Genomic DNA, 15843 nt, shown 5'->3' with positions numbered 1-15843 from the left:
TAGTCCAAAAACAGCTGGAGAGGGGGCTAAGTTGAGTGGGCCTGGTATGGTTAGTAATAGGTTTATTGTTGTGACCAGTGGTCATAACATAACATGACATGGCAAAACCTAGTGTATTGAACAGACAAGGCTCCTGACCAACAGTGTCTCTCAGCATGTATGCCTTTACACACTGGTTGGCCAATCTAGAGCCAGGCATTGGGCCAACCCCTTTCCTCATGCCAAACAGTAACCCCTTCTCAAGAAACCTCCCTCTCTTAGGCTGCCCCCTTCCCAGATGACCCCTTTTCTTGCACCTTAGCCACTACCAGATTACTTAAGAGGGGGGCCATCCCGTTATCACCACCGGCCACTTCATACTGGTATGCCTTATATTTTTATCCCACCCTTCCGCCACCTTGTGCAAGCTCCTCCCCGAACCCCACTATCCTCTCAACAACCCTGCAAGGTGCGTTAGGCCAAGAGACAGCAACTGGAGAGGTTGTCACCAGCCCGTCTGGTGGTGACTCAGGACGGGGCTTTCTCTGTAGCTGCCCCAGGGCTTTGGAATGGGCTCCCTGCTGAAATAAGAGCATCTCCTTCTCTGTTTTCAGGAAGACCCTCAAGACTTTCCTGTTCTCGCAAGGTTTTAATTAGAATTTTCCCCCCGTTTAAATTTTTATTGATTTTAACAATATCTTAACATTCACAACACATTAAACAAATATTGACTTCCCGCTCACACCTCCTCGTGAATCACCAACTATAGAATTAACCCTTGCTATAATAATAATTCAAAACATATATCTAAACCTTACAAACTCGATTTTGTTCGACTCAACCTGCTAATATTACTAAATTTCAAACCCTGTTGTAAAATCAATATTAGGAAAGTAGTTCTTTAAGTATAATAAAAACGGTTTCCAATCTTCTTTAAAACATTCCAAAAGGTTTTAATTAGAATTTTAATAATTTGTTTTATATTGTTTTTATTGTGTTTTAACCTGTGATTCTTAATATTAAAATTTGTACACCACCTAGAGATTTACATATCAGGCAGTATTAAAAAAAATGAAAATAATAAACTGATCCAGGGCCACGCAGTGAGCTTCAAGGCTAAGTGGAGATTTAAACCTGGTTCTCCTCAGGCCTCATCTAACACTGTGAATGTTATACCACATACTGGCTCTCCCAAGACTTATTGATGGGAGGAGGTTAGTGTTAGGGATGTGCAAGAAACAACAACATTTATATACTGTTTTTCAACAAAAAGGTTTCCAAAGTGGTTTACATAGAGAAATAATAAATAAACCCCTGCTAACTTGGCAAAGAGGCACCTTTTAACGTGGTGATTCTCTTTATTGAGTAGGGGAGAGTAACTGGCCCTCTCCACCCCCAGCACAGGACCTCCAGTGACTGTTGCTGGTGTCTATCTTGTTTTTAGTTTTTAGAATGTGAGCCCTTTGGGGACAGGGAGCCATCTTATTTATTTATTATTTCTCTGTGTAAACCGCCCTGAGCCATTTTTGGAAGCGCAGTATAGAAATCAGACAGACAGGCAAACAAACAAGATGGCTCCCTGTCCCCGAAGGGCTCATAATCTAAAAAGAAACATAAGAGAGACACCAGCAACAGTCATTGGAGGTCCTGTGCTGGGGGTGGACAGGGCCAGTTACTCTCCCCCTGCTCAATAAAGAGAATCACCATGTTAACTTTGCCAGTTAGCAGGGGGTTCATGCTACATTTCATACACAGATGGGGGCGGGGGGGGGGGAAGAGACTGGTAGCTTCAAAGGGAGGCATGCAGGTTTTGCCAGCTCCTCCTCCGCCCCACTGCGGCATCGTTGGTTCTAAAAAGCTGTGCTGTATGTTGCTGTCCACACGAATATCCGCCGCGCATGTGCAGTGGCCATGAGCATGCCAACAGTGCACATGGGCTGCCGGGAGCAGCACCACAGATGCAGGACGCGGCTTTTTAGAACCAACAGCGCCATGGGGAGGTGCGGCAGAGGAGCCCGGAAGACCTGCGTGCCTCCTTTTAAAGCGACCGCTCACCCCACCCCCAACAGAACGATTCGGGTGCAGCAGCTCGAATCATCTCAGCGCCTCTGCGATGAGGCGCTGAAACGGTTTGGGCACATCCCTAGTGTAGCCCTGTGAGCGGGTGCCATCACCCACACAGATGATTCCCCATTTGTCTGAATAATCCTCCAGCCAGCTAGATTATTAAAGCAAGGGGTGCATTAAATACATGTACACAGGGATTTAATCTAGATGGTCGATTTGAGAGATTTCCCCTACTACTATGAATATTTATATACCACTTTTCAACCAGAGTTCCCAGAGCGGTTTACATACAGAAATACATAATAAATAAGTAAGATGGCTCCCTGTCTCCGAAGGTCTCACAATCTAAAAAGAAACACAAGGCAGACACCAGTAACAGCCACTGGAGGGATTCTGTGCTGGCAGTGGATAAGGCCAGTTGCTGACCCCATAAAGAGAATCGTCCCCCTATAAACAGAGTCACCACTTTTAAAAAGGTGCCTCTTTGTTCAGTTAGCAGGCTGGGAAAACCCAGTTGCCCAGTTCTGAAGTCATCAAACACCCTGTTGTATTTGACATGGGAAACTCAGGTTCAAATCCTCACACTCCTTGGGTATCTACCTTCTTTGCAGGGATGCTGTTGAGAAGTGAACACACTGTGCTCCTTGGCAGAAGCCAATCTAGCCTGAGCCACCCCAAGACAAACACACGACCACAACAAACTCCACCTCACAGCTCTCCCGAAACACAGATGTAGATTCCAAGAGGCTTCGTGGAACAGGAGACGTCTCAGAAGCAATGACCTGCTACAACTTGCTTGAACTATGTGCATCCGAGAACAAGCTGTGCCCTTGCTTCCCCCCCGCAAATGACACAGTACTTGCCTAAAAGCCTTGTAAATCGGACGATACCAACAAAGGAAAGCACAGGGTGTGAACAAAACAAACCACAGGATGGACAAGCCAAAGTTGACTCCTGTCTCGGGCTTAACCGTGAACCATGCCAGGCAGGCAAGCAGGTTGAGGAGCAGGGTAACTGAGTGAACTGCATAAATGAAACAAAACAGGGAATAGATAACAACAACAAATATTTATACACCACTTTTTAACCAAAGTCCCCAAAGAGGTTTGCATACAGAAATACATAATAAACAAATAAGATGGCTCCCTGTTCCCAAAGGGCTCACAATCCAAAAAAGAAACATAAGGGAAATACTAGCAACAGCCGCTGGGAGGATGCTGTGCTGTGGTTGGCTAGGGCCAGTTGCTCTCCCCCTACTAAATAAAGAGAATCACCACATTAAAAAGGTGCTTCTTTGCCCAGTTAGCAGGGGTCCTGATCCAAAAGGTAAACCAAAGCAATGCAAAAGATCAGGAAAAACTATATGTTACTAGATTAATTTATGTTGTGTTATAGACACACACGCGTGCGTACGCTGAGTATCCCTAATCCGGACATCCGAAATCTGGAATGCTCCAAAATCCAGAAACCACCATGGTGTGCACCTGCAACACCGACTTGTTGTGGCTACCTGCGGATAGCTAGCTGTAGTTATTGTAAATTCAATGCTTATTGGTTTTTAAACTTTAAATAAAACCTAAAAAAATACAATGTACAGTAACTTCTTGTGCTTAGACTTGGATCCCATGCTCAAGATGTCTCATTACAGTATGCAAATATTCCAAAATCCAGAAAAGTCTGAAATGGGGAACACTTCTGGTCCCAAGCAGTTCAGATAAGGGCACAGGCGCGCACGCACAGGCGCGCACACAAATGAGTATTTTAATAATAAAGATTAACAATGCTTCATAAGAGTGCTTAAAGCTCAAGAATGCTTTGATTAAAAAGAAAACTGCACACTTTGTGGTCAAAATTATAAAATGTATGGTTACAACTTAATGGGAAGTTCAAAACAGACTTCTGTATATAGAATCATGTACAATTAATATTCCAGTGAAGTGCTTTTTTGCTTGAAACTACATATTGGATTAAGTTATCGCATCACTAACCCTGGTGCAAAATGCAGGGCATTTAACAATATATTAAATCTATTAAGTCCATAATATATTAAAAGACCTCAGACATCTGCTGGTTAGATTAGTTCTAGTATCATAAAAGTTCTCAGACATCTGCTGTCTAAATTGTGTTGTCTTGTAGTGCCAGATGACTCCAACTCATCTGGAACTATAGGACTTTTGATATATTACAACTTTTTAATAGAAGCATGCCTGTTAAATTTTAAGCTTTCTTATGAAGCATTATTAAAATACTCATTAATATTCTCATTACTCATTAATGAGTCATTACTCATTAAATACTCAATATTTCTTGTGTATATGTTACTAATCTAGGAACATATTATAGTTTTTCCTAATCTTTACCTGAGTGAACTGCTCAGAACAGGATGCAAAACGTAGATCAGCAAAGAGCAGAAGCTTCCTGCGAGACCTGAACTGCCCGCGACCCTCCAGAGGAGCAACCCTCCAGAGGAGCAACAAGGCTGTGTGCAGGGCCAGGCTGCTAGTGAGGCTGGACAGGGTGCTCACCTCAGGCGGTGGATTGGCGGAGGCGGCCAGTGGCTTGCTGGCTGTCCCCACTGGCTCCCTGCCTCCTGGCTTGCCCCCTAACTTGACCTGACAACAGCGTACCAACCATGACCACGGCTCCTCCGTTCTTTCTGCTGCTTCCTCGGGCATTTCCCAAAGCCAGTGAAAGAGTGTGGAGAAGAAGGGCAGGCTGCTAGGCTGGGGCAGGGCTATAACAGGGCAGATAGGTTCAGACCCATCAGGCCCTGTGCCTGGGAGCTGCCGGACTGCCCCCTCCCCCTGGCCGGGGCTCTGCCACTGCAGACGACACCAGGCACCTGCCCCTGCTGCCAGCCACCTTCTCCGGCCACTCACTTGTCTCCCAGGTCCCTCCTCCTTCCAAACCGGCCAACGGAAAGAAGGCACGGATGCACTCCTGATGGGCCGGCGGAAGGGGGCAAGGCCTGGAAACTGGGTGGCAGGAACCAGAGGCAGTGGTGACGCCAGCCAGAAGGCAGTCAGCTGGAGCGAGGAGGTGAGAGTGGAGTTGGGGAGTGAGTGGAGGGATGCACACGCCACCATGAGGGTGGCCACTGTCAGTGGGGAGGCCACCTGTGTTCACTCTGTTTCACATAGTGGCAGAGACGTGGATATGGGTGTATCCACATGTCTCGATGTATATAAGTGTATCCGCATGTATCTTCCCTGGGACATGTATATGGGTGTATCCACATGTATGGATGTGGATATGGGATGTTTTCACTGTGTTCACTTTCTCTCCTCATTATGCCCCTGGTGCTGGGCAGAAGTGGAGACATAGGAAGCTGCCTTCTACCAAGACAGACCATTGGGCCATCTAAGCTCCATATTATCTACACTGACTGGCAGCGGCTTCTCCAATGCTGCAGGCAAGAGTCTCTCTCAGCCCTATCTGGAGATGCTGCCAGAGAGGGAATGTGGGATCTTCTGCCTAAAAGCTTGCAGGTGCTCTCCCAATTCCTTAAGGAGAATTTCTCATAGTGCTCACGCATTTAGTCTCCCATTCAAATGCAAACCAGGGCAGATCCAGCTTAGCAAAGGGAACAATTCATGCTTGCTACCACAAGACCAGCTCTCCTCCCCAGATACTATAACTGGCAGCATTCCAACTGGAGGTAGGAAGCAGGCTGATTCTGGCAAACTCTTTAGCGAGAACCAGGTGTTCACAAATCCTCTCCCTGGGGGCAACCACCTCTGGTCCTCTTACAAGAAGGATGCTCGGTTTTGCTTCGGCTCAGGCTTGTTAAAGGAAGAGGGTGTGGTTCGAAGAAAGTAAGGAACAGGAGTCTCTCCTGATGTTTCTTATTGTCACCAGACCTCAGTGCAAGTGGGAGAAATCCCTGTTTCTTGTCCCCACCTGAGCCCTCTGGGCAAAGCACCAAAGCGTGGCCACTGCCTCTCATCCCTTAAGCGGATTTCCCAGCTGCCCCTTGCCAGTTGCACTCACACATCCACAGGTAATAGAGCATCTTGCAAGTTCGCTGGTAGTCGGCTGGGATGTCGGCAGAGAAGTCTTGATAGAAACATGGCTTGATCGGACACTTCTTTGGAAGCGGGGGCCAGTTGTTCTGCCTCACTGCAAGGAGAGAGAAAAGAGCATGTCTCCAGAGCCATTCATAACATAACCTAAGAGCACAAGGGGCTTAGAATGATGGGGTTTAAAAAACCCAGACAGACAAATTTTGCAATCAGAACATTTCAGAATAAAAGCAAAAGCAGACATAAAGCTTGATTTTGTACCTGAATCCAAGAGTAGTTTTTGGGGTGTTTTTAAAAATATAGTGGAAATCAGGAGGTCATCTTAAATTCAGAGTCCTGTTCCTTTCAAGTCAATGCAGGTATAACCTCTACTTTAAGGGGATAGGCTTAAATTCTGAGTCATCTTCAATTCGGGTACATGTGCTATTTCGGGGGCAGCAAGCACAAGTGTACTCTATAGCTTGGGTTCCCAGAAGAGCCAAGGAAAGCCAAGGGAAGAGGAGAAATACGGTGTAGTGAAACCCACTCCTTCCCCCAGTGCTGTGGCCTCAATGGTAGAAAAAGAGCTCAGAGAAGGAGAGTGGCTAGACGGGGTATCCCTCCCTTAAGGACATGGGAGGAGTGAATGAGTTAAAAAGGTAAAGTGTGTCACCGAGTCGGTGCCGATTCCTGGTGACCACAGAGCCCACAGAGTACAGGAGGGGTTGACCACTGCCTCCTCCCGCACAGTATGAGATGATGCTTTTCAGCACCTTCCTATACCGCTGCTGCCCGATATAGGAATTTCCCATTGTGAAACATCTAGTTTGGTTTGGGTTCTTTGAATTCCTGGAAGGGCTGTTGCAGTGGACTCAGCCTTACCAAAAGCCCTCTTGGTGGCAGCGGTGAAGGAGTCAGGAGAATTAGAGGGCTGTTCCCCACACTTGATCATCTGCTGGGATAGCTGGGTCCTCCACACCCAGAGTCTGGGAAACATACCAACAGGGATTTGAACCGGCAACCTCTGGCGTGCTAGTCAAGTCATTTCCAAACTGCGCCATTATGTGGCTGGTCTTATGGTAGCAAGCATGAATTGTCCCCTTTGCTAAGCAGGCTCCACCTTGGTTTGCATTTGAATGGGAGACTGTGTGTGAGCACTGTAAAATATTTTCCTTAGGGGGATGAAGCTGCTCTGGGGAGAGCACCTGCCTGCTTGCACACAGAAGGTTCCCTGGCAACTCCAGATAGGGCTGAGAGAGACTCTTGCCTGCAGCCTTGGAGAAGCCGCTGCCAGTCTGTGTAGACAATCCTGAGCTAGAGGGACCAACGGTCTGACTCAGTAGATGGCAGCTTCTTAAGTACATAGGGCCCCTGGTGGCGCAGTGGTAAAACTGCCGCTCTGTAACCAGAAGGTTGCAAGATCGATCCTGACCAGGGGCTCAAGGTTGACTCAGCCTTCCATCCTTCCGAGGTCGGTAAAATGAGTACCCAGAAATGTTGGGGGCAATATGCTAAATCATTGTAAACCGCTTAGAGAGCTTCCAGCTATAGAGCGGTATATAAATGTAAGTGCTATTGCTATTGCTATTGCTATAAGAAGGGAGGGAGGAGAGCTGGTCTTGTGGTAGCAAGCATGACTTGTCCCCATAGCTAAGCAGGGTCTGCCCTGGTTACATCTGAATGGGAGACTTGATGTGTGAGCACTGCAAGATATTCCCCTCAGGGGATGAAACCGCTCTGGGAAGAGCAGAAGGTTTCAAGTTCCCTCTCTGGCTTCTCCAAGATAGGGCTGAGAGAGATTCCTGCCTGCAACCTTGGAGAAGCCGCTGCCAGTCTGTGAAGACAATACTGAGCTAGATAGACCAATGGTCTGACTCAGTATATGGCAGCTTCCTATGTTCCTATAAGGAGCTGCCTTCTACCGAGTCAGTCCACTGGTCCATCTAGCTCAATATCATCTACACTGGCCAGCAGTGGCTTCTCCAGCGTTTCAGGCAGGAGTCCCTCTCAGCACCGTCTGGAGTGCCAGGCATTGAGCCAGGAACCTTCTGCACGCAACGCAGATACCCTGCTACTGAGCTAGGCCTCACCCCGTTCCCTCCAGCCTGCCAGAGAGACCCTGGAAAGCACGCTCCCAGGCAGGCGAGGTTTCAAGCAACCACCAGGCAGATCTCGGCACCGACACGGTACTTACAGTCAAAGTTGGCTGCGCTGTTCTGCAACTCCCGCTCCTTTCTCTCCAACTCTGCCGCTTTTCGTTCCAGCTCCTCCTGCTGCTGAAGGAGCCCAGCCTGTGCGGCTGAGGCCACAGCCTACGCCGGAAGAAAGAAATATTTTAAAAGGAGCACTGAGCAGCCATGGGAGAAAGCAAAGAGAGTATGCGTGGGGGTGTCTGTAATGAAACAAAACAATCCCATGGGCATTGGTATATTCATTTTCAGTGGAGACCATTAGAAAAATTGGAAGCTTCACCAAGGAGAGGATGGGAGGAGAGCTGGTCTTCTTGTAGCAAGCATGAATTGTCCTCTTAGCTAAGCAGGTTCGGCCCTGGTTTGCATATGAATGGGAGGATACATGTGTGAACACTGGAAGATATTCATCAGAACATATGACAAGCCCGGATGGATCAGGCCCAAGGCCCATCTAGTCCAGCCTCTTGTTTCCCACAGTGGCCCACCAGATGCCTCTGAGCAGCCCACAGGCAAGAGCTGGAGGACACGCCCACTTCTCCTGCTGTTATTCCCCTGCAACTGGGATTCAGAGGCATCTTGCCTCTGAGGCTGGAGGTGGCCTACAGCCCTCAGACTATTAGCCATTGATAGACCTGTGGAGAAGCCGCTGCCATCTGTGTAGACAATACTGAGCTAGATGGACCAAGGGTCTGATCAACATAAGGCAGCTTCCTATGCTCCTATGATTCGCCTTCTGGCCACGGAAGAAACTGCTCAGGCATCATCTTAGTACAGAGTTCTTCACTGTAAGGTCTGGGGGCCAGCAGGGCCCCCCCCATCAGCCCTTAATTATGTTTTATATTGGTTTTATTGTAACCCGTTCTGAGACATTTGGGTCTAGAAATGTAACCAAATAAATAAAACCATAAATAAATAAGTGTGGCCCCTTGGCTTTATCGGGTCTGTGTGAAGCTGTGTCCAAAGCTGCACAGTCCCCTTGGCACTGTGCGGAAATGACCAGTTTTCGACGTGCGGTGCTGCACCTTGCCCAGCGCTGGGGGTCTCCTTTAGTGGAAATGGAGCCCTCTTGAGAGGGCCCTGCACCACCTCAGAAGGAGGGCTGCCCTTCCCAGTGCTTGGCTCCTAGAGCTAAGAAAGGGCACCCTCTTTCTGGAACAGCCCTCTCAGCACTGAGAAAAGCACAGGTCTAAGTCGAGGTGAGCACCACAGGAAATGGCTCTCATACTGAAGGTCCCTCTACACACACACACACACACACACACACACACACACACACACACACACACACACCAAAGTGGCCCCACTTGAAAAATAGTGGAGATCACCATCTCAGGATCTAGTATTTTAAGAGAACTTCTCAAATGTTACTGGTTTGAAGGGATGTTGAGGTCTATACACTTTTCTTTTCTTAAATTAAAAGCTCAAGTTCTCAAGAGCCATTGAGCTATCAGGTGATTTGTTAGAGGCTGAACTTCATGGTTTTCAGCAACATTGCTGTCAGGTTAATTCTAAGAACAATGGCCTCCTACTACTGCTTATATCAGGAATAAAGTATCTTAGAGCTGCAGATATGAGAATTCCCATGATTACTCTTCCCATGCGAGAAACAAATGCTTCCCACTCCCACCTCCACTTTTGCTACGTTTCTCTAGCTGCCCATTTCCAACCACCATTCAGAACAATTTCAACAGCATGAAATAACTGAGAGGGGGAAAACAAGGACTAAAAGCATAGCGAAAGAGACTCACAAACAGAATGCAGCTTTGTATTCCTTCTTTCAGTTTGGGGGAAAGGAGAAGACTCTGGGAACGTAAGGCCAGGAGGCAGGGAAGTCCCCTCGTGGTTGATCAGAAAGAAGTACACACACACAACCCCGTCTTGTTTGGGGATGGGGCTGTAGCTCAGTGGTGGAGTATTTGCTCTGCGTGCAAAAGGTCCCAGGTTCAATCCCTGCTGGCATCTCCAAGATAGGGCTGAGAGAGACTCCTGCCTGAAACCCTGGAGGGCCGCTGTCAGTCATTGTAGACAATACTGAACTAGATGGACCAAGGGTCTTACTTAAGAGAAGTCAGCTTCCTCGGATCCTGGCCCACTAGGCTGACACCATGCATCTCTTCATGTAGACGAATGAACTTAATGAAGTTAAATAAGTAAGACAAGTGGCGTTCAGCCACCCGAGATTGAGCAATAACAGGTCTGAATAGATGGGTGGCAGGAATGCCCAGTGACATTAGAACTGGCTCCTTCCAAATGGCCAACCATCATCTGGAAATTCCATGGCCATTTAGAAGAAACCAGGACATTTCAGTGAGCATTTCCTGTCATTCATTTCAGGATGTCTCAACACTAGTCCACTTTAGGACTTGCATGCCGACAGTCCCAGGCAGCATCTCCAGGTTGGGCTGGGATAAAGCCTCTGTCTGAAACCTTGGAGAGGTGCTGGCCATCAGTGTAGACAGGACTGAGCTCGATGGACCAACGGCCTGACTCAGAATAAGGCAGCCTCCTCTGTTCTTATGTCAACCTTTCCCTGCATTTCTCCTGCTGATGTCCCTACCCTCTCCTTTACCTGGAGATTGTGCTGAGTGCTGGCATCTTCTCTTAATAATCTCTGCCTCTCTGAACCTTCGGAGCTTGCCGAGATGAACTTAGGAGTCAGGTACTTGCTGGCCTGTCTAAGCAGCAACTGCAACACAACAACTGGAAGCTCCGTCTAAGCTCACAGGATGGGGCTAGTCTGATCGCTTGCTGAAAACTAAGTCATCTAACTGGTTAACTATGTTAGTGGAGAAACACATACCAAGGGCTGGGGGGAGAGCGAGAGAAGGGAAGACCAACACACACACAGGCACAGAGAGCGCTCTGTCTACTTCAATGTATGCTTTCTAGGGCCTGTAAGCATCTTCCTTTGGAAGATTTATCTTCAAGCAAGCCAAAATAGTCAACAACAAAAGCATTAAGGAAAAAAATGCTCTTTTATTGGAAGTGGCCACCCCTCAACTTAGCACAACTGCCTTTGAAAGATTACAGTAGAACCTCAATATCCACAGATTCATGTATCCGTGTTTGAGTAATAGACACCTGACCTCAGTAAAAGCAGGTAAAAATGGGTTTTAAAAGGGTTATATCCACATATCTGTGGGTCGGGGTGGCCGGAAATGACTTCTGAGGTTATTTCCGGCTGCCGTTTTGTGACGAAAAGCCATTTTGTGGCCTATTTCAATTTTTAAAAGGCATTGCCCACCCACCCCGTGATTTTGTGGGGAAATTGGGACTTTGGGCGGGTGGTACGCATTGCTGGACTGCAGAAGGCCTGCGGAGCATGGTAAAGGTAAAGTTGTGCCATCAAGTCGGTGTCGACTCCTGGCGACCACAGAGCCCTGTGGTTGTCTCTGGTAGAATACAGGAGGGGTTGACCATTGCCATCTCCCGCGCAGTATGAGATGATGCCTTTCAACGTCTTCCTATGTCACTGCTGCCTGATATAGGTGTTTCCCACAGTCTGGGAAACACACCAGCAAGGATTCAAACCGGCAACCTTTGCCTTGCTAGTCTGTACCATTAGGTGGCTTTTTGTGGAGCATGGTAGGGCCCTTTATTTTGGCATTTGGGCATTTCTCCCCCAGGCACTGGGAACCGAACTCCCACTTTCCATTGCCTCAATGTTTCAGTATTCGCGGTTTCAGCATCTGTGGTACTAGCTCAGAATGGAACCCCCGTGAATACTGAGGTCCTCCTGTATTTACCAAAAAAAACAACCCTTGTTATTTCTGTTTTAATTTATTTAAAAATGCAACTCTAGGCAGTGTAGGGCAGGCAATACTGAGCTGGATGAGCCCATGAACCGACTTGGTATAGGGCAGCTTCCTGTGTTCCCAAGACCTCTTCCATGAGCTGTTCACATTTATAGAACCTGACATACTGGGCAGCATTCAGACTAGTGGGTTGCAATTAAATAAACTAACTTGTTGCACTGATTGCAGTTTAAGTCACTTATTCCTAGGTTCCATTAGTCTAAGTGGGATTTAGACATGATGGATTTAGTCTGAATGTTGCCCACTGTTTAAACTTATAACAAGTTTACGACGTTATAATGAAGGTTAATATTGGTTCACAATATTAACAAACTGATTTTGCAACTAGCATATATATCCACACTATTGACAAGTATTTATTATTCTTATTTTAGTAATGTCGTTTATGTTACAGTAGGCGTCCTGTAGCAAAGCAAAGTGCTCATCAATACTTAAGATGGTTCTGCCTATATTCTCCAAAAGATACAATACAGCATTAAGGCAGGGCACGATACCTGTGGGGTGGGTTCCACCGAAGGCTGCAGCACAGCAGGTTGCGAAGGCCCAGAAGGCGGCTTTGCCGGAACCGTCTGAGCCGTATTCGTCTAGCAAAGAGAGGGGCAAAGGTCAGCAGACTGCAACAGTACACCCATAGGGCTTCTGGTCCCACCACAGCAGAAGCATCGTTCAACAGGACTCCCAAGCAAGAACGGACCCAAGAGCATCAGAAAAACAGATGCCTTCTTTGCCAGTCTCATCAGCAATGTGAAGTTGTATTGTCGAGACATGGGTGTTCCAGTTTTTGGCATTATTATTATTATTATTATTATTATTATTATTATTATTATTCCAAAGGCTCTAGACAGTTCACAAAAACACACACAATCAAGACAAAACCAAACCAGCTGTTAAAACATCCATTTAAGACATTCAGAGATTACTAAAAGCCAGGCTTAAAAAAAGTGTCTTAAGGGCTCTTTTGGAAGCTGGTAGAGATGTTAATCCACAAATGTCTATAGGGAGCACATTCCACAGCCCAGGTGTGACTACAGAGAAGGCCTGTTCCCGAGTCACTGCCAGACAGGCTGGGGGCATATGGAGATGGACCTCTCTTGATGATCTTAATGTGCAGTGGGGATCATGCAGAAGGCGGTGCTCTCCCAGGTAACCTGGTCCTAAGCCCTTTAGGCCTTTATAGGTAACTAGCCAACCCCGGACAGAACATCTATGCGTTATTTGGGGCCAGCGTTTCCCACCCGGGCTGATCCCCCCCGGGGCTTATCCCCCCACTTCCCCCCCCCCCGTGGTTTCTGACCGGCTTTAAAGCCATCCCGTCCCATCCCGGGCCATCTCCTCTTCGTGGCAGCCCAGTCACCTCCTCATCCCGCCACCACAGCCGGGCCCAAAGCCACCGCCACCTCGCTGCCACCTCCCCATCGCTTCTGGGCCCGCCGCTTCTCTCATGAGGCTGCTTCCAATCGGGCCCCAACTTCTCCATCCTTGCTCCTGTCTTTGCCGGGACTCTCGCAGCATGTCACAAGAGTTCAGAGCTAGAATTCCACCCCCAAAATACACATCCCCATGGTGGGCGGCTAAGATAAATAATGATATAGATTACCAGCACTTTGTATTTTGCCCAGAAACCTATTGGTAGCCAATGTAGTTGCTTTAAAACCAGCATAATATGGTCTCTCCAAGACACCCCGGAGACCAATCTAGCCACTGCATTTTGGACCAACTGAAGTTTCCGAACTACGTACAAAAGGCAGCCCCACATAGAGCACATGGCAGCAGTCAAGCCAAGAGGTTACCAGAGAGTACACCACAGTTCTGAGATCATTATCTTCAAGGAACGGACACAGCTGTTATATCAACCAAAGTTGATAGAAAGCGCTTCTAGCCATAGCCTCAACTTGAGAAACCAGAGAGAAGCCTGGGTCCAGAAGGCCCAAGATGGAATCCTCTCTACCTGGGAAGACAGTTTCCAGGTTGTTGTGGGTCCTCCGAAGCAAGGAACCATCTCCAGCTCCTCTCATCACTGCTGTCTCTCCCCACCCTCGCAATGTGACGGCTGCAATATTACACGTGCATCCCATCTTCCTTCCATCAAGGAACTCAAGGTGCCATAAACAGGGCTTGTCCAAGCACCGATCAGATCCAGCCCTGCTTAACTTCAGCAAGGTGGCTGCATCAGCTGTCTCCAGACCACATCCCGGGGACAGCAAGGGAAGGGAGTTAAAAACCACCTCCCCTGCTAACAGTTATTGCCCTCTCCTACAACAGCAGACCTCTCAGTCCAGAGGAGCTGAAAGAGCAGCAGTCTCAAAGCGAGGAGGAGTTTTAACCCTGTTGTCTCCAGGTAGTGAAGCACTCCTGTCCCTGCAGCTCCAAGTGGACCCCTGAAGCCAACCATGATCACAGGTAGGAGATCTACACTTACCAGCCGGGCGCTCTCAGAGAAGGGGTTGAATTCATCCAGGCCACCTTGATTAGCATGTGCCAACTGTGTGACTGAAGGATCCTGAAAGAGAGGGAGACCAGTAAGATGAGTAGTTAAATACAGGCACCTCCTAGGAGGGCATCAACATCTGGTTGTGCATGCAGGAACGTCAGGTGTGCATTTCTGCATCTTATTTGCCAAGCCTATCTTCATGGCACATTTCTTGCTTCTTGAGATGCCCACTCCCACCTCAAAACACAGTACAGTCATCCCCTGCCAAATAGTAGGGGTCTGTTCCGGGAAAACCAGAACACACACACACACGCACACGCTAAAAACACAAAAAATTCTGTAATATCGCCAGAAGTCACCACGAAGAATAAGCAGAGCATTCTGGACAGTTTTTGGAAAAAAAACACCACCAAATCACTCAAAGGCATTTTAAATTGGCAAAGGACAGCAAGGTCAGCAAGCATCACCAAGAGGAAGGAGCAGATCGGACCTCTGAACCCCCCTAAATCACAGAAATGCTCACAAAATCACAAAAAAACCTTGCCAATTGTGGATACTCAAGTCACAGTTGGCAAGACCTGTCACAATTTCCCATTCGCATATATTCAAAACCGGTGATAAAACCGTGGTTGGCAAGAGTTGGCTATAATCTGTTGGAGTTTAACTGGCTCTTACTTTGGAGAAGAAGCATCCGATCCAAGTGCCCACTCATGCTTTTTTCTTAAACAAGTGTTTACATTATGCCATCAGTTTTCAGATTTTATTCTGTGCCATCAGTGGACATGAAGCGTTAAATCGGCAACACATATAGGTCCCTGCCCTCAAGAAGCTTACAATCATCAGAGAGAGGGAGGGAAGCATTAATGCGGGTAAAAGTTTGATTCAAAAACAGAATGAAGATTAAGAGACAATCCAACGGCCAGGCCATATGGAAAAAGGTGGGCGCCTTCAAGGAAGGGATAGAGATGACACAACACCAATGTCTGTGGAAGCAGCAAAGCAGAATGGGGAGAGTTATTTAAGGAAGCAGGATATTTCTGGATGGCTGAGGGTGGCGTAGTTGCGGGCAGGGATACAGTGAGGGCCAAGGGCTGAAAGACAGGGTGGAGGAAGGCCACGGCTCGCTTTAAACATAAGGATAGGGAGATTGTACAGCAGACGGAACAAAATGGAAATCCAGGGAAGGGTTCCAGGGAAGGGCATCAGGTCGTCAAAACAACAGAACGGACTGATTATTTTGGCAGCAAAGCCTTGGATAGAGGCAAGAGGGCTGTGGGGTGGAAAGAGCTGCCCTTGGTTGCTTTTCGACAGGATCATCCCACAACATGGCCATAAAGCTTCAAGGCCTGCCGCTCTGA

The 15843-nt window shown here is 47.6% G+C and overlaps 1 protein-coding gene across 3 annotated transcripts in view; it reads right to left on the bottom strand.

Moving 5' to 3' along the window:
- The window catches only part of SCAMP2 (secretory carrier membrane protein 2), a 35695-nt gene that overhangs the window by 10039 nt on the left and 9813 nt on the right, over positions 1-15843 (bottom strand). For 2 of the 3 annotated variants that reach the window (XM_053271978.1, XM_053271976.1), the window contains exons 2-7: positions 14474-14554; positions 12549-12638; positions 10809-10925; positions 8242-8359; positions 6037-6165; positions 2910-3069 (exon numbers count right to left, since the gene is read on the bottom strand). In XM_053271978.1, coding sequence (XP_053127953.1) covers positions 2910-3069; positions 6037-6165; positions 8242-8359; positions 10809-10925; positions 12549-12638; positions 14474-14554 — 695 coding nt within the window. The remainder of the gene's footprint in view (positions 1-2909; positions 3070-6036; positions 6166-8241; positions 8360-10808; positions 10926-12548; positions 12639-14473; positions 14555-15843) is intronic. The other variant, XM_053271977.1, reaches the window with a different exon arrangement.

The sequence above is a fragment of the Hemicordylus capensis genome, chromosome 10 (genome assembly GCF_027244095.1).
Source record: "Hemicordylus capensis ecotype Gifberg chromosome 10, rHemCap1.1.pri, whole genome shotgun sequence".
Lineage (NCBI taxonomy): Eukaryota > Metazoa > Chordata > Lepidosauria > Squamata > Cordylidae > Hemicordylus > Hemicordylus capensis.
The sequence above is the reverse complement of the archived record's forward strand: the minus strand, read 5'-3'. Positions and strand labels throughout refer to the sequence as shown.